General features: G+C 45.9%; 1 protein-coding gene across 7 annotated transcripts in view; it reads right to left on the reverse strand.

The window, feature by feature from the left end:
- Nucleotides 1–18,660, reverse strand: part of SIPA1L3 (signal induced proliferation associated 1 like 3) — a 177,654-nt gene that overhangs the window by 50,925 nt on the left and 108,069 nt on the right. For 6 of the 7 annotated variants that reach the window (XM_063937663.1, XM_063937659.1, XM_063937662.1 and 3 more), the window contains 2 exons: nt 8,218–9,820; nt 6,392–6,522 (listed from right to left, as the gene is read on the reverse strand). In XM_063937663.1, the coding sequence (XP_063793733.1) occupies nt 6,392–6,522; nt 8,218–9,634 (1,548 nt within the window). In that variant the 5' untranslated portion in view covers nt 9,635–9,820. The remainder of the gene's footprint in view (nt 1–6,391; nt 6,523–8,217; nt 9,821–18,660) is intronic. The other variant, XM_063937664.1, reaches the window with a different exon arrangement.

Genomic DNA, 18,660 nt, shown 5'->3' on the forward strand with positions numbered 1-18,660 from the left:
CCAATCACACTGTACAACTTGTGATAACCATACCCAGTTAACAATATGAACAACAACTGAGCCTCCTTGTACGGATGGCTCATAACAATAACCCTTTAGTGAAGCTATATACATGTATTGCAGAGAATCCGCACTTGGGACGGGCGCCCAGCATCCACTACGGACTACGAGAAATAGAATTACCGGTGAGTAAATTCTTATTTTCTCTGACGTCCTAGTGGATGCTGGGAACTCCGTAAGGACCATGGGGATTATACCAAAGCTCCCAAACGGGCGGGAGAGTGCGGACGACTCTGCAGCACCGAATGAGCAAACTCAAGGTCCTCCTCAGCCAGGGTATCAAACTTGTAGAATTTAGAAAATGTGTTTGAACCCCTGACCAAGTAGCAGCTCGGCAAAGCTGTAAAGCCGAGACCCCTCGGGCAGCCGCCCAAGAAGAGCCCACCTTCCTTGTGGAATGGGCTTTTACTGATTTAGGATGCGGCAGTCCAGCCGCAGAATGTGCCAGCTGAATCGTGCAACAGATCCAGCGAGCAATAGTTTGCTTTGAAGCAGCAGCACCCAGCTTGTTGGGTGCATGCAGGATAAAGAGCGAGTCAGTTTTCCCGACTCCAGCCGTCCCGGAAACATACATTTTCAAAGCCCGGACTACGTCCAGCAACTTGGAAGCCTCCAAGTCCCGAGTAGCCGCAGGCACCACAATAGGTTGGTTCAAATGAAACGCTGATACCACCTTTGGGAGAAATTGGGGACGAGTCCTCAATTCTGCCCTGTCCATATGGAAGATCAGATACGGGCTTTTACATGACAAAGCCGCCAATTCTGACACACGCCTAGCTGAAGCCAAGGCCAACAGCATGACCACCTACCACGTGAGATACTTTAGCTCCACGGTCTTAAGTGGCTCAAACCAGTGTGATTTCAGGAAATCCAACACAACGTTAAGATCCCAAGGTGCCACTGGAGGCACAAAAGGGGGCTGAATATGCAGCACTCCCTTAACAAACGTCTCAACTTCAGGCAGTGAAGCCAGTTCTTTTTGAAAGAAGATAGATAGGGCCGAAATCTGGACCTTTATGGATCCTAATTTTAGGCCCATAGTCACTCCTGACTGTAGGAAGTGCAGGAATCGACCCAGCTGGAATTCCTCTGTAGGGGCCTTCCTGGCCTCACACCAAGCAACATATTTTCGCCATATACGGTGATAATGTTTTGCTGTCATGTCTTTCCTAGCCTTTATCAGCGTAGGAATAACTTCATCCGGAATGCCCTTTTCCGCTAGGATCCGGCGTTCAACCGCCATGCCGTCAAACGCAGCCGCGGTAAGTCTTGGAACAGACAGGGCCCCTGCTGTAACAGGTCCTGTATGAGAGGCAGAGGCCATGGGTCCTCTGAGATCATTTCTTGTAGTTCTGGGTACCAAGTTCTTCTTGGCCAATCCGGAACGATGAGTATAGTTCTTACTCCTCTCTTTCTTACTATCCTCAGTACCTTGGGTATGAGAGGAAGAGGAGGGAACACATAAACCGACTGGTACACCCACGGTGTCATTAGTGCGTCCACAGCGTCCTGAGGGTCCCTTGACCTGGCGCAATATCTTTTTAGCTTTTTGTTGAGGCGGGACGCCATCATGTCCACCTGTGGCAGTTCCCAGCGATTTACAATCTGTGTGAAGACTTCTTGATGAAGTCCCTACTCTCCCGGGTGGAGGTCGTGCCTGCTGAGGAAGTCTGCTTCCCAGTTGTCCACTCCCGGAATGAACACTGCTGACAGTGCTAGCACGTGATTCTCCGCCCATCGAAGAATCCTTGTGGCTTCTGCCATTGCCATCCTGCTTCTTGTGCCGCCCTGGCGGTTTACATGGGCGACCGCCGTGATGTTGTCTGACTGAATCAGTACTGGTTGGTTTTGAAGCAGGGGCTCTGCTTGCCTCAGGGCGTTGTAAATGGCCCTTAGTTCCAGTATATTTATGTTATGTGTAGTGAAGTCTCCAGACTTGACCACTGGCCTTGGAAGTTTCTTCCCTGAGTGACTGCCCCCCATCCTCGGAGGCTTGCATCCGTGGTCACCAGGACCCAGTCCTGTATGCCGAACCTGCGGCCCTCGAGAAGATGAGCACTCTGCAGCCACCACAGCAGAGACACCCTGGCCCTTGGGGACAGGGTGATCAACCGATGCATCTGTAGATGCGATCCGGACCATTTGTCCAACAGATCCCACTGAAAGATCCTTGCATGGAACCTGCCGAAGGGAATTGCTTCGTAAGAAGCCACCATCTTTCCCAGGACTCGCGTGCAGTGATGCACCGACACCTGTTTTGGTTTCAGGAGGTCCCTGACCAGAGATGACAATTCCTGGGCCTTCTCCACCGGGAGAAACACCTTCTGCTGTTCTGTGTCCAGAATCATGCCCAGGAAAAGCAGACGCGTCGCAGGAATCAGCTGCGACTTTGGGATATTCAGAATCCAGCCGTGCTGTTGCAACACTTCCTGAGAGAGTGCTACGCTGACCAACAACTGCTCTCTGGACCTCGCCTTTATGAGGAGATCGTCCAAGTACGGGATAATAATAACTCCCTTCTTCCGAAGGAGTATCATCATTTCGGCCATTACCTTGGTAAATATTCTCTGTGCCGTGGACAGGCCAAACGGCAACGTCTGGAATTGGTAATAACAGTCCTGTACCACAAATCTGAGGTACTCCTGGTGAGGTGGGTAAATGGGGACATGCAAGTAAGCATCTTTGATGTCCAGCGACACCATAAAATCCCCCTCTTCCAGGCTTGCAATGACCGCTCTGAGCGATTCCATTTTGAACTTGAATTTCTTTATATAAGTGTTCAAGGACTTTAAATTCAGAATGGGTCTCACCGAACCGTCCGGTTTCGGTACCACAAACATTGTGGAATAGTAACCCCTTCCCTGTTGACGGAGGGGGACCTTGATTATCACCTGCTGGAGGTACAGCTTGTGAATTTCAGCCAGTACTACCTCCCTTTCCCTGGGAGCAGCTGGCAAGGCAGATTTGAGGTAACGGCGAGGGGGAGTCGCCTCGAACTCCAGCTTGTATCCCTGAGATACAATTTGTACAGCCCATAGATCCACTTGTGAGCGAACCCACTGGTTGCTGAAGTTTCGGAGACGCGCCCCCACCGCACCTGGCTCCGCCTGTGGAGCCCCAACGTCATGCGGTGGACTTAGTGGAAGCAGGGGAGGACTTTTGTTCCTGGGAACTGGCTGCCTGGTGCAGCTTCTTTCCTCTACCCTTGCCTCTGGCCAGAAAGGATGCTCCTCTGACCCGCTTGCCTTTCTGAGGCCGAAAGGACTGCACTTGATAATACGGTGCTTTCTTAGGCTGTGAGGGAACCTAAGGCAAAAAAGTCACTTCCCAGCTGTTGCTGTGGATACGAGGTCCGAGAGACCGTCCCCAAACAATTCCTCACCCTTATAAGGCAAAACCTCCATGTGTTTTTTTAGAATCAGCATCACCTGTCCACTGCTGAGTCCATAATACTCTCCTGGCAGAAATGGACATTGCATTAATTCTAGATGCCAGCAGGCAAATGTCCCTCTGGGCATCCCGCATATATAAGACGACGTCTTTTATATGTTCGAGGGTTAGCAAAGCAGTATCCCTGTCGAGGGAATCAATGTTGTCTGACAGGGTATCAGTCCATGCTGCTGCAGCACTACACATCCAGGCTGAAGCAATAGCAGGTCTCAGTAGAGTACCAGAGTGTGTATACACAGACCTCAGGATAGCTTCCTGCTTTCTATCCGCAGGCTCCTTTAGGGCGGCCGTATCCTGAGACGGCAGTGCCACCCTTTTAGATAAGCGTGTGAGCGCCTTGTCCACCCTAGGGGATGTTTCCCAACGTAACCTATCCGTTGGCGTGAAAGGGTACGCCATCAGTAACCTCTTAGCAATCACTAGTTTCTTATCTGGGGAACCCCACGCTTCTTCACACAATTCATTTAATTCATCAGATGGGGGAAAAGTCACTGGCTGCTTTTTCTCCCCAAACATAATACCCCTTTTGGTGGTAACCGGGTTAATGTCAGAAATGTGCAATACATCTTTCATTGCAGTAATCATGCATCGGATGGCCTTTGTAGACTGTACATTTGTCTCATCCTCATCTACACTGGAGTCAGACTCCGTGTCGACATCTGTGTCTACCATCTGAGCTAGCGGGCGTTTATGAGCCCCCGACGGCTTCTGAGTCGCCTGGGCAGGCGCGGGCTGAGACCCCGGCTGTCCCAAGGCTGCTGCGTCATCGAACCTTTTATGTAAGGAGTTGACACTGTCGGTTAAGACCTTCCACATATCCATCCAATCAGGTGTCGGCCCCGTCGGGGGCGACACCACATTTATCTGCCCCTGCTCCGCCTCCACGTAACCCTCCTCATCAAGTATGTCGACACAGCCGTACCGACACACCGCGCACACACAGGGAATGCTCAGACTGAGGACAGGACCCCACAAAGTCCTTTGGGGAGACAGAGAGAGAGTATGCCAGCACACACCACAGCGCTATATAACACAGGGATTCACACTATAAAAAGTGATTTACCCAATAGCTGCTTAAATATCTTATTTGCGCCTAAATTTATGTGCCCCCCCTCTCTTTTTTACCCTTCTTGTATCAGGATACTGCAGGGGAGAGCCTGGGGAGCTGCTTCCAGCGGAGCTGTAAAGGGAAAATGGCGCTGGTGTGCTGAGGAAGAAGGCCCCGCCCCCTCAGCGGCGGGCTTCTGTCCCGCGGTTTCTGTAACTTAATGGCGGGGTTTTTTACACATATACAGTTAACAGACTGTATTATGTGTATTTTATGCCAAAAGGTATTATAATTGCTGCCCAGGGCGCCCCCCCCCAGCGCCCTGCACCCTACAGTGACCGGAGTGTGTGGTGTGCTGTGGGAGCAATGGCGCACAGCTGCAGTGCTGTGCGCTACCTTAATGAAGACAGGAGTCTTCTGCCGCCGATTTCATCGCTTCTCTTCTGTCTTCTGGCTCTGCAAGGGGGACGGCGGCGCGGCTCCGGGAACGGACGATCGAGGTCAGGTCCTGTGTTCGAACCCTCTGGAGCTAATGGTGTCCAGTAGCCTAAGAAGCACAAGCTAGCTGCAAGCAGGTAGGTTTGCTTCTCTCCCCTCAGTCCCACGTTGCAGTGAGTCTGTTGCCAGCAGATCTCACTGAAAATAAAAAACCTAACAAATACTTTCTTTTCTAGCAAGCTCAGGAGAGCTCACTAGGAGCACCCAGCTCTGGCCGGGCACAGATTCTAACTGAGGTCTGGAGGAGGGGCATAGAGGGAGGAGCCAGTGCACACCAGATAGTACCTAATCTTTCTTTTAGAGTGCCCAGTCTCCTGCGGAGCCCGTCTATTCCCCATGGTCCTTACGGAGTTCCCAGCATCCACTAGTACGTCAGAGAAATATGGGAAGTAACTCCCACAATGGACAAATAAAAACAGCAGCAGAAAGGAGGCTGCGCTGTATAACAATGATAAAATGAAGTGTCAAAGAGCAATCAGATTTCTCTAATTAAGCAATTTAATAAGAAAAATAATTAAAAATTATATAAACACACACGTCACATGTAAGTTAAAAGGTATGAATTCATACACAGAATCAAGATGAAGTTACCCTTCAATAAGCGTCTGGAACAGATCTTTGAAAAAGCCGCTAGCTGAATGCAGCGAAACGCATCAGTTATTGCTATTACCCAGTCAGGAACACTGGAGCAGAGAACCGGACCATCCCCTGGATCCATACAACTTTTACCCGGAGAGGATTCCAGCACTTGCTCTTAAACAGAGAATTACTCACACCGTAATGCATGAGGAGCTCTCCCTAAAAGGACCATTGGAGCCGAACTGCTGCTATCTTTGTACTGGACTCTCACATGTCTATGGGACACTGTTTGGATCAGTGTTTCTGATACAGGGGTCTAATAGGAACGAACTCCTACCCAAACTTCCTTCTGTTCCAGACGCTTATGAAGGGTAACTTCATCTTGATTCTGTGTATGAATTCATACCTTTTAACTTACATGTGACATGTAGGTTTTTATATCATTTTTAATTATTTTTCTTATTAAATTGCTTAATTAGAGAAATCTGATTGCTCTTTGACACACTTCATTTTATCATTGTTATACAGCGCAGCCTCCTTTCTGCTGTTGTTTTTAGTAGACCAGTTCATGGCTGATGGTGTATAAGCTGTTGACCATCTAATGTACAATGAATACACAAGGCTATTGTCACGGCTGTTGTTACTGGCTGTATAGAACAGTCTGCATGGAGACAAAGTATCGGCACTCAAGCAAGAACTCTGGTGTGTCCCCCCCCCCCGCAGCATACCGAACCATTGAGTCCACTTCCATCTCACCTCGCTCGTCCTGAAGATGATCCTGTACTGGTACTGGGGTCCATGCTCCTTATGATCCTCCAGTTTGTCCCTTTTCAGGCTCACAGCAACAGGTCCCAATTTCTCGTCCACTCCAAAATAGTTGTTGTGTTCTGGAAAGCAAATATACTCTGTTTAATGCTGTCAAGTCACTGAGGGGCAAATGTATTAACCTGGAGAAGGCATAAGGAACTGATAAACCAGTGATAAATGCAAGGTGATACACGCACCAGCCAATCAGCTCCAATATGTAAATTAACAGCTAGGAGCTGATTGGCTGGTGCGTGTATCACCTTGCATTTATCACTGGTTTATCACTTCCTTATGCTATCTCCAGGTGAATACATCTGCCCCCGAGTAACGTAAGACACATACACTGGCTGAGGCCCTGACAAAGGAACTAGAGTGGGCAGGTCTCATTAATATGGTTCGCGAAAAGCCGTAGTGACATCACTGGCTCCCTTTTAACGGTTAGGCTGAAATGACACAATGCATCAGAAATGGATGACTGCTAAGAGCAATGCACAGATCTAATACTGATGTCCCCTCATACACCTAGCCTCAGTACGTCTGTGCGAGTGAGCTGCACCGTGCACTGACTTTTCCCTTAAATGTACTGTATACCCTATTCACACCGTAGATGTAAGGAAACACCAATCTGTACCAGAGACACCAGGCTGCGAACGGAACTTGGCGTGTAAAATGCCAAAGGTGCGGCATCGTAGCACTTCCTGTACAGATTCAGTCGCACACAGATGTACAAGTGTCGCATATCAAATTAACCAGTGCAATCGCACGGCGCGCTTTTGTTGCATTGTGACTAAGATGCATATTTTGGAGAAAGAGACGCTCGGCACAAGCAGAGACGTATGGGACAGGGCACACAGCGAAGGTCCGTTTGCAGCGACTGCGGTAATAGTGTATGAGGACACATCTGTATATACAGTAGCACAACTAAAAAGAAATAAAACCTTAGAACTAGAAGACACAACCCCACAAGCTACAGCAACACTATAAATAATTTGGATGTCCCTGCATAACACACAGCTAGACCCATCTGGTAAGTAGGGATTGTGTGGTAGCTTGCAGTATGCTCCTAATTTGATGCACACTTTGATAATTACCACCTGTAACAGGTATTATTCTCTCTCAAGAGAGAGACAGTCACTGCAGTCATACACATTAAAATAGGATCAGTCCCTTGTGTCTTAGCAGCTAATAGGAAGCATGTTTGAAAATAAAATGACATTATCTTAATTAGGCCACAGACACAAATTATGCATCTTTATTTGCACTAACCAAATGAGTCCCAAGTAGCCGAGCCATGGATCTGCAGTAATGTAATACACTGTAGTGACAATACGGTCCCAAATATCAATAGAAAAACTAACAATGTGGACAGTAATTAAGACCAGGATGGACAGACAGGTCTGCTGCGGTATAGAGCGTGAGGAGCCGGCTACATTCTAAAGAAATTTTTAGTGGCAGGCTCCACTCATCCCCGTCTTTACCCTAACGTATATACTCCAGTGTCCCCTAGTGGATGAAGGAGAAAGGAGTTGTTTGTGCATCCTCTTCACAACATAACTAGATCACTAAAGTTTTCCCATAGATAGGACTGATCATTCACAGAGTTTGTAGCTGCATAAGAGTGACCCTTTAAACCACTACATTGACATTAAATGACATTTCTGGATCCAAGATGACTGGAGGACCAGGAGCAGATTTTTAATTGTCCAATTACACTGGAGACATGGCCATAGGTACAAATGACTCAGCAAAAAGGAAAATAAGTAACACAATATTACCTTTACCGTGAAAGTAGTCTTGATAATATCGGGCTCCCAAATCCACATGCTCAATGCTGTAGTGTTTTAGCCTTCCCTGGGTCTTCTGCAGTTCCTTGGAAACTTCTAAGACTGATATGCTGGCGTTGGTACAGTACATAGAAAGAGATGGCTCCAGAAACCCCCCTTCATTCCCACTTGAAGAACCAGCAGATGCTTTAGAGAAACTGACATTACGTTCAGACATCCCACCTGTCTCATTACGGAAATGCGGACAACTCAGAAGAAGGTCATTACTGTTATTGTCGCCCAAGTCATGCTCTAGGTTCTCCTTAAAGTTCAGGTCTTCTGTGCTGGTAAAACTGGGGTCCATGCTGCCAAGACCATAGGCTTTAGACACTGCTAAAGAAACTGCCGATGCAGCAGAGGCTCCTGTTGTAGTGTTCCGTCTTTGAGCAACATAGTTTCGGTTGGCTGCAACTTCATTGAGATCGAAGAGCATGCTCTGCACATCAAAATGGGCAAAAGTCTTTGGGCAGAGCCAGGGTTTAAGACTTTCATCCTGCTCCACAAAGGACTTCCCTGGCTCATTCTCACTCTTGTTGCTTCTCAATTTGCGAAAGATGGAGGAGTCATTGGACTCACCCTTGGTCTGTTTTCGCTGCTTATCCTTTAGTGTACCGTCATCTCTATGAAATTGCCCATTACGGAGATCTGTTCTGGAGCCTCCTGCTAAGTGGAGGTTAGAAGAGACGCTGGAGTCCTCGTGGAGAAGACCGCTTCCTCTGCCAGGAGACTCGCTTCCTTTATCATGCTTCTCATTTCTGAAGTCTTTCAGCATGTCATATAAGCTCTGTTCCGAAACACCTTGCACATTAATAGAAGAAGTGCTGCCATACTCTCTAAAAAGCGGCATTCCATTGCTCAGTTTTGACCCTCTGGGTTCCAGAGCTACATCCACATCACACTCACTGAGCGTTGTCTCACTATTGCTTCTGTTCCGAAGAGTGACAAACATCCTGCCAGGTGATCGCGGCCAACCATCTTGGAACTCCACATCTTTTGACCTCATCCTTGACATCCGGTGAAAACCCCTAAATCCTGGGGAACCCCCATTGCTTTGAAAATGTTGTCCATTTACAAAGCTCCTTTGCATGTGGAAATCTTTTGACCCTGTCATTTCCCTGGATGGGCTGGAAGTCATTGTTTCTTTCAGAGTCTCCTTTTTTGGAGGCCAGTCAGCAATCCTGGCGCGAACCCCCATTTTTGGCATTGCTGGGGTGATCGCACTGAATCTCGATCCATCGGCAAGTTGCATGCTGTTCTGCCCCCAAAGTCCCTGTGGATAATATTCCACTCCCCGGACAACATCATTTGCTCTCATGGACGTTCCACTAGCATCCACTCCGTCATTTTGATAGGATCTGTAGCTTGTCATGCTCCAATACAAACATAAATATCCACATAGAGCAAAGAGGTATCACAGTTCTTTGTTAAACCACAGTGCAGAACCATTATTGGGTCCTTGTTGGTGTAAGTTTACAGAGAGTAGAATGTGCACACATTAGAAAACACCAATGCTCGCATGCATATCAGGAGAGAAGCCAGATCATCTCAGATACATCTGCAAGAAACAAAAGATTGTAATGTAATTATGATAAACATTAAAACACTATAAATACAGACAATAGGTAGTGATATTAAAGTGTGCTTCTTATTAACATACAGAAAACTTTGAAACATTGAAACCCAGATGTTACATCATGGACCATGTCAGGATAAAGAGAGATGTGGGACATGGGGGTTGTGTACCTCCAGTACACGTAGGTTTTTCCCATTCCTACCAGTTGGTAACTATTATGGTACTAGAATGGAATTGGTAGGATCTCTAGAGAACTTTCTCCCTTACTGCCTTAGCAGTACATTATTGTTTTTTTCATAATTGGTTTTTTTTTTTTTATTACTAATGATGTTTCATTATATGCTTAAGAGATATATAGATATATATATATATATATATATATATATATATATATATATATATATATAAAAGCGGTATAACGTTTCGGGACACGCAAGTCCCTTTGTTCAGCTCCACTTATCACTGCATTATCACTTTTCCAGTCTTAATACATCTGCTATTCACCTGGACAAAGAGACTTGCGTGTCCCGAAACGTTGGGATCTATGAAGTGATTTTCAATACACTTTTTACCGCTTAAGACCCTGAGTGCCGCTGTCTGTTTTACCGCTTTTATCTTACTTATTGATACCAGAGGGCACCAGGGCATACCACTTCATTAGTAGTGGGAGTGCCGGTCCATGCAAGAACTCTCTCTCTCTCTCATATATATATATATCTCATATATATATATATATATATATATATATGTCATTTACTTTAGAGGAAACGCTGAAGAGCAAATCTGAATGTTTAGAGAACAGTCCTGTGGGCTAGGAATGTGGAATATGTAGACCTAATGGGGAGCCGGGATGTTACGGCGGCAGCAGCTGAACACTAACCTTCAAGCTACATGAAGGAGAGCTTGGTCTGTGGAAGTGAGATTACTGGAAGAGGGAGCAGACTAGACACTGCAACCCTTTCCCCCTGGTCCCCACTTATGGACTATAAGAGAGTTCCACCACAGTTTCGTTATTGTTTACAAGGGTTATTTGCTGGGCCATGTTTTTATTTCTACATCTACAATTCATTTTCCGGGTCCAGAAGATTCCGGTTATAGTCCTGTTTATGGTTTAGTATGAAAGACTCCTGATTCCTATTTAAGACTAGGGAAGATGTCCCACCTATTCACATTTCTAGTTTCGGTAATTGTACCATCCCTTTGTTTATGATTCATGAGTCCCTCAACCCACTCCCATTTATGGTGCATTAGGGAGTCGCACACTAATCTAGGTTATGGTATTTGAAAGAGTTGACTGACCAGCTAGCACTACGCTCGTTGCAGAGACCCAATCACCAGTTCCTCTATCACCTGTCTGTGTGGCCTCACCCTTTTCCATACCTCCAACAAAGAGATCGCTCTCTACATAACATTTCTTCTAAGATTGTGCTGTATGGGAGGAATTCCATCACTTACCGGCACCCAAAAATAATTGAATTTCCCCTATGTGCCTAAAACAAAATTTACACCACTCACACTCCGGTAGGATAGTATAATAACATCCCAAGCCTAGAGCACCTTGGTTAGGGAACCAAGTAACTTTGGGGCAGATGTATAAAGCCTGGGGAAGTGATAAGTGGAAAGTGATAACGCACCAGCCAATCAGCTCCACTTATCACTGCATTATCACTTTTCCAGTCTTAATACATCTGCCCCACTGTTTCTTCTCTATAGATAAATCCCATCGCTACCGAGAGAAACAACATTTCATCTTAGTCAAAAAAAGCAGATAATACAGTAATAGCCTCCGTAATAATGTAGGTATTTCTATGTACAAGCTATACAACCGCACAAACCCCAATAATGAGAGATTTCAGCTCACCTACAGATACTAATCTACATGTTAGTATACATATAGCCAGATATGTAGTGGACTTGTGACGTTGTACTGATAAGCTTGAATTAGTTTAGTTTGACAATGAGGAATGAAAAATGATACAGGTTCTGCATACCTGGGTGTATCTGTGCTACTATAACTGCTAAAGGATGAGAGACCAAGTGCTAAAGGCATTTAAGGGGCTCATACATCAGACAGCTATGGAGACAATTCCCAGTTCCGCAGATACCTGAATGGGGAGATCAGGGCAGTCCAACATGTTGCAAAACCTCAAATTCATCAATTCAGAACAAAAAATTATTGGGATCGGCAAGTGGAGATTTGTAACATGCTGTTTTTTGCAGGTCATCAATGTCTGCCAATTGGACGATTCGCAGATTGCGAAAATGGCGCGCATTAGTTAAAGTTAGTGCACAGGGGTGAATTTAGGAGTCAGGCTGCCCCTAGGTACAACATTATCTGTCACCCCCATTATGGTCACTGTCCCTTCATGTTGGGGCCAAAGCAACACCATCCACCATCCTCACCCCCCCCCCCCCCTTCCACCACCACAATTTACTCAACATTGTTCCTCCTCACTCACCAGTTGCAAAATAAAAAAATAAGTCATAATGACAAAACAAAAGAGACTCACCTGGCCTCACCTGGTCATCGACCTGGCAGGGCTCTCATGCTGTGCCACCCCTCGGCCCTCGTGCCTACTGGGAAATGCTCCATTGTTAATGCAGCTGCCAAAGGGTGGCTGTGCCGCATCCGGTCTCTAGGTCGACAATGTCTAGGTCGACCACTATTGGTTGACAGTAAGAAGGTCGACATGGTTTCTAGGTCTACATGACAAAACAGTCGACATGAGTTTTTCCCATTCTTTATTTTTTTTTACTTTTTCATACTTTACTATCCACATGGACTACAATTGGGAACGGTAACCTGTGCCGAGTGAAGCGGCAGTGGAGCGAGGCACCTTGCCCGAAGCATGGCGAGCGAAGCCTAGAGTCCCTATCGACCTACTTACGGTCGACCAATAGTGGTCGACCTAAGCCTAGTCTATCTAACATACCACACCCGGCTGTGTCAGTTCCTAAAAGTAAGCTCTAAACTAGCAAATAAGATAGTTTGGCTGCACACTGATTACAGCAAATACATGTGCGATTAATCAGAACCAGTAAAGGGAGCATTGGATTTCGGATGATTCTAAAAAAGCACTAGCCATTACCCTAATTACAGGACATCAGGCTTGTTCTCCCTAGATTCCCTGTAATTGTAAACTAGTCTTTTTGCCCTAAACACTGGACATATCCTCATTGTGAGATCCCCCTAGAAAAGATTATACAACCCCTAACTAGCTGCAATTTGTCATTGGATGATCACAGTGCAAGTTATGTTGTGTTCCTTCTTAATAATGAAAGGTGGTGACAGACAAATTACTTTCTTTGCTACTATAGTTGTAGTTCATGATGCATAGTTGGCTCCGAGACATAAAAGCAACAATCTGCAATACCCCCACCCAAAATTCCTCCAGTGAGGATCAAATCCCTCATGTAAAGCAATAAATTTCCTGTAGCAGAATGCAGCTCATTTGTATTTGATATTTCAGTGCAAAAACTTGATAGGTATATCCTCCCAAAACGTTGCAGTTTCCCTGCACTGCTACCTGCGCGAGCTACGGTTTAATAAATGCGGTTTAATATGTTTTACGTTGCAGCTGGTGTAAAGCCTTCGGGGAGCAAACGGCCTGGTGTGTAATGCTTTTCTAGAAACACCGACATGTATGATCATAACACAGGCTACTGTATTTCATGTAGGCCAAGGCGTGATCCCTCCCAATGAGAACGGCATCCCCCTCTAAGAATTTGTACCATGGCTCCAAGTTTTCATTTAGAAAAATGCTGGCTCCAACTTTCTGTCCCTAGCTCCTTACCACTGGACACATTTGGACAGACCTGTGATAAGGAGATGGTCAATCACTGTGGAACATACAGCAGCTAAATTACAGTGTCTTTAATGTACCCTCATCCCCCACAATCCACCGAGGCAGAACATTTTGGAACCACTATTTATGAGAAAGCAGCCTACACCACCAGAGACAGGTTATCATCTTGTTAGGACCACTGGCTACAAGTGAATTAAGTGGCACGGATATGCATATTTGTATAGACAACAGAAAGTGGCAGCCTACAATGCATGCAGGTGTCTGGTCCAATGTAATAGGACCCAGTGAAAAATTAAGGATACAAATCCTTATAGAGTTTACGATGTAACATGTGGATAAGACATGCAGTCGTCATTCAGTCGTGACTTGAGGCAGTCGTCATTCAGCCCCCTCCCACCAGCACCCTCTACGCCAGCTGCAGACTCCTCCCTAGGCAGCGAGGTAACACACATTCAGTACATGCTCTAGTAAGTCAAGGACACAAAACTTATGCAAACAGACCTCCAATGCTGAGGAGGGGTAAAGGGGGGATCAGTGCTTAAATTTTAAGCAATCTGACTAGATTGCTTAGACGTTAAGCACGGATCTCTCCGTGTGTATGCCCCACAGCGATAGCGATGCGTGGCCCTGCGCAGCACTATCACCAGTGCTAGATTGGCCTGCATGCAGGCTCAATTTAGCACTTAGCTCATTTCAACCGCTGGGTGAAATGAGCGGCCTGTCCATCCGTCCCCCTCGCTCAGCACACATCGCGCTGTGCTTAGCAGGGGGGAGAGATGTGTGCTCAGCGGTCTGTGATAAGATCGCTCAGCACACATCTCTCCCGTCAGCAGCAGAGGCACCAGACACATGTAGATGCAGCAGCACTGACTGGCACTTCAACTTCAGATACCTGTACTGTTCCCAGACATCCAGATGCTTATGTTACTTAGGGGTCTATTCATGAAGCATTGAAAAGTGTGCAGAAGTTGCCCATGACAACCAATCAGCTGCTCTGTACACTTGTATAGTATGTAAATTATAAATGTTACTTAAATGCTGATTGGTTGTCATGGGCAACTTCTCTACTGGCTCACTTCTCCACACTTTTCACTGCTTCATGAATAGACCCCTAAGTAACATAAGCATCTGGATGTCTGGGAACAGTACAGGTATCTGAAGTTGAGGTGCCAGTCAGTGCTACTGCATCTACATGTGTCTGGTGGAAGCGGAACTGATTCATTCTCTAACATCTGCAGCTTAAAAAAAAATAATGCTCGTTTGAACTCATTCAGAAGCCTCCGTTACCAACTGATAAAGGACTAATGTGCTGGGTGGCCTGATAGTGGAGAGCCATTCATGGCCTAAATAACTGGGCAAACCAGGAATAGAGGCTATGCGGACATTTATGTAGAGTTCCTCAGGAGCCATTGGGAGAAGGAGGTAATATGTTAGCATGTGTCTTTAACAATTCATCCTCTTAATCACACGTGAGTTTTTTTTTTTTCTTTACATTTCATGTCTTATGCTGGGTACACACTAGACAATACTCTGAACAATATGCCCGACTCCGAAATTTCAGAACCACATATCGTCCACTGTGTGCGCACTGGATAGTCGACGATGCGCGCTCCCGCTTATTGTCAACGACATCCCCAGTCGTCAGTACATGCCGGTCAATCAGGGGAGGTCGTTGACTATATCATGCTGCCGAATGTAGCATGGCAACCCCCCCCCAGGTGTTCGTGGCATATGCACTTGCCTCTGCCACCAGCCCGCCGGGCCCCACCGCACGGGATACAGCTGGGTACACACTGTTGTCTAACGTGTACCCAGCTTTAGATGCATCGCGGACGCAGTGAAAGACATTCACAGTGAACCAGAGAAGTTCGGCTGCAGCTTTAGTGGTACAGGAATTGGTTTTAAATATGTTGCAGATGAAGCACAGCGGAACTTGGTGTGTGGAAAAGCCCTGAGCCATTCATACACAGACTCACACACTGTCACATACACATGTAGTAATGTTGCACACCAAACTTCTCATTGTGAGGTAGCAATGTAGTTTTGTTGCTTCTATTAATTATGCCGACACACGGGACCTGGCATGCCGAGAGGAGCTATTTGGCACAAGTAAGAAAGGACACATCTGTATTTTTGCAGAAGATAAGTTATATGCTTCAGCACAAGTTCCACATTCTCCAGGGCGGAAAAAACCTGTATCTGTACAAAAAAAAATACAGTTTGGCCTCTATAAATTTAGCCCTAAGTCAGAGTTGTACCTGAGCAAGATGACAGATAAGATGCTTAGCTCATTTCTAGATCACATAAAGTATAAATGTAGAAACTTGCACAGAAGCTACAAAGATTAGTCATATAGACAGTCTTATTATGACAGTACTACTGGCAGAGTGAGGTGACACGCTCACCATCATCTACTCCTATGCTATACGATTCAGTCCACTTGAACTCTATGGGGGTAATTCAATTATCACCACGGTGATGTAGCACCTGGGGCAAGTCCTGGAGCTATTTAATTGAATGCATCATGTTCAGCACTCAACCTATTAGGTACACCTTACCGCTACTAATGCCCGAGGCACAGCTGCCGTAAGCTGCATCTCCCGGGTTTAGTGCCACATGCAATGCAGTTACTGTAAGCACACAACTGGCCCAGAGGCACTAGTTAACTCGCATTTCTGCTCACATTCAGGACTACTCGCTGACTTACCACAGGAGTAATTGAGGCGATATTCCAAAACACTATCCATACTAGTGCACACAAAGCAATATAATGGAAACTGGTAAATTAGTACCTCTGTAGAAAAGCTAGTGCCGCCCATAGCAAGCATAGACTAGGCGGCAGCGCCGTAACTACCTATGTGCCAGGTGTGCCTGGCACACAGCGCAGTTACACTGAGGGCGCACGGCCAGCGGCGCGCACTGCTCCTGTCTTGCGTAGGGGGGGGGCGACAATGCCGTTTCTTGCACACAGCGCTAAAATACCTAGTTACGGCACTGCTAAGCGGGTATTTAAGTCTTGGTGATGAGCGTGAATGTGCACACTTCCAGGAATCCCAATATAGGCCAATATCACAGATTTTCCTGCACCCCTCTATGGGCTGCAAAAGAACCATTGTAAGTTGTGGCCATGAGCTGCTGGGGAACTGCTCCAAACAATGGAAAATTGCAGCCATGGCACTGAATTGTGGCCCTTATTCTATTTGCTAAACCATGTTAAAAATCAGCAATCTCAAAAAAAAAAAATTATAATAATTCACAGAAGATGTGCGCAAACCAGGTTGGTTTTGCTTTGTAAATGATTGGCGCTTTAAAAATACGTGCATTTATGGCTGAAATCCCGGACCTCCAGCAAACACGGACCCTATTACATTTACCCGCAGATCTGCAAATCATGAGTAGGAATGGTCGGCTGATTGTGACCATACACTGGCAATCTGCAGCCACAATTGGTAGGTAAAATGCATGTTAAACAACCTCATGTACCGATTCGAATCGCGTTTTGGCCAGAATCAGTGACTGGTGAACCCCATACACTGCAGACTTTTTTATACATTCATCTGCAAAACACAGAATTGCCCCAACCGATTGCTGATGTAGGCAACCTGGTTTACTTTAGGGGCAACATTGGACTGCGCTGTTATCTTCTAAAGCGCAGCAAATGACTGTAAATGTCAGTAGAATGTTAATTGAAATTGACACCTATCCGTAATATCACATTGGCTGACCTGTTAATCATTTATTACAAGCTACAAAAAACAAATATAACCACTACTAACAAAAACGTTCCGCAAGTGAAGGCATGGGGGAGGGGGGGGAATTTTGGGTAGATAAATGTCCTACGCTGAATCAATGCAAGAGTGCAGAATGATACATACCCACATAAGAAATCAGATATAAAAATAGCAGTGTGTGTGTGTGTAATACTACACACACACACACACACTAACACACACACAAAAAGGAAGATATCAAATATTTTTTTTTAATAAAGTTTTCCATACTTTGAAAATAAAGTGTCATTGTGCGAGAGAGACACTGCGGATGACACTATGGCATTTGCAGCGCATGCAAATAGAAACAGACACACATATGCCACATTGCGTTTATACGCAAATGTAAAAATGTGGTTAGATGCATTCCCAAATACTTTCCAATCTGACTTATTTTTAAGCATGTCTATTACAAAACAGGAATTGGTCTTGTAAAAGCCAAATAGATATAGACATGCTTCTGCACAGCATCTCACTGCATTTATCTGTTCACACTGAGATAAATGTTAAGTTTTTAACAGCATTTACCTGCATCAGTCATATTAGAGAAAATAAAGAAACACAACACAATACATGTAATGAATATGGCCTCCTTTATATTTACAGACACACACACACACACACACACACACACACACTTGCATTGGAAATTAATGTTAAAAGCAGAAGTTTTAATCCCAGTGTGCAAGCAGCCTTAGGGCCAATGAACACAGGGAATTTCATTTGTGCCAATTATTTCATTGTGGCTACAAAAGCAACAAAGAATATACCCACACACAAACATGGGTTTGACCCCCAATGTAATCAGTGCATAAACACACTCTAAAGGGGGGTACTGACGGGAGAGATGTGTGCCGAGCGATCTTAACAAAGACCACTCAGCACACATCTCTTCCCCCTGCTCAGAACAGCGCGATGTGCTGAGCGAGGGGGGGTGGGGGTGGGGGGGCGATGACGGGGGGGGGGGGGGGGGGGGTGGATGCGGCACTCACTTCACACAGCAGTGAAGTGAGCGACCCGCTAGATTGAGTCTGCATGCAGGCTCAATCTAGCACCGGCGATAGCGATGAGCGGCCCTGGGGGCTTACACACAGCAGATCCGTGCTTAAAATCTGAGCAATCTAGTCAGATTACTTAGATTTTAAACACGGATCTCTCCGTGTGTACCCCCCTTAAGGGTGTGGTATGTAGGGTTGACCACACTTAGGTCGACAGTAACTAGGTCGACATGTTCTAGGTCAGTGAT

This window comes from Pseudophryne corroboree, chromosome 8, assembly GCF_028390025.1.
Source record: "Pseudophryne corroboree isolate aPseCor3 chromosome 8, aPseCor3.hap2, whole genome shotgun sequence".
Taxonomy (NCBI): domain Eukaryota; kingdom Metazoa; phylum Chordata; class Amphibia; order Anura; family Myobatrachidae; genus Pseudophryne; species Pseudophryne corroboree.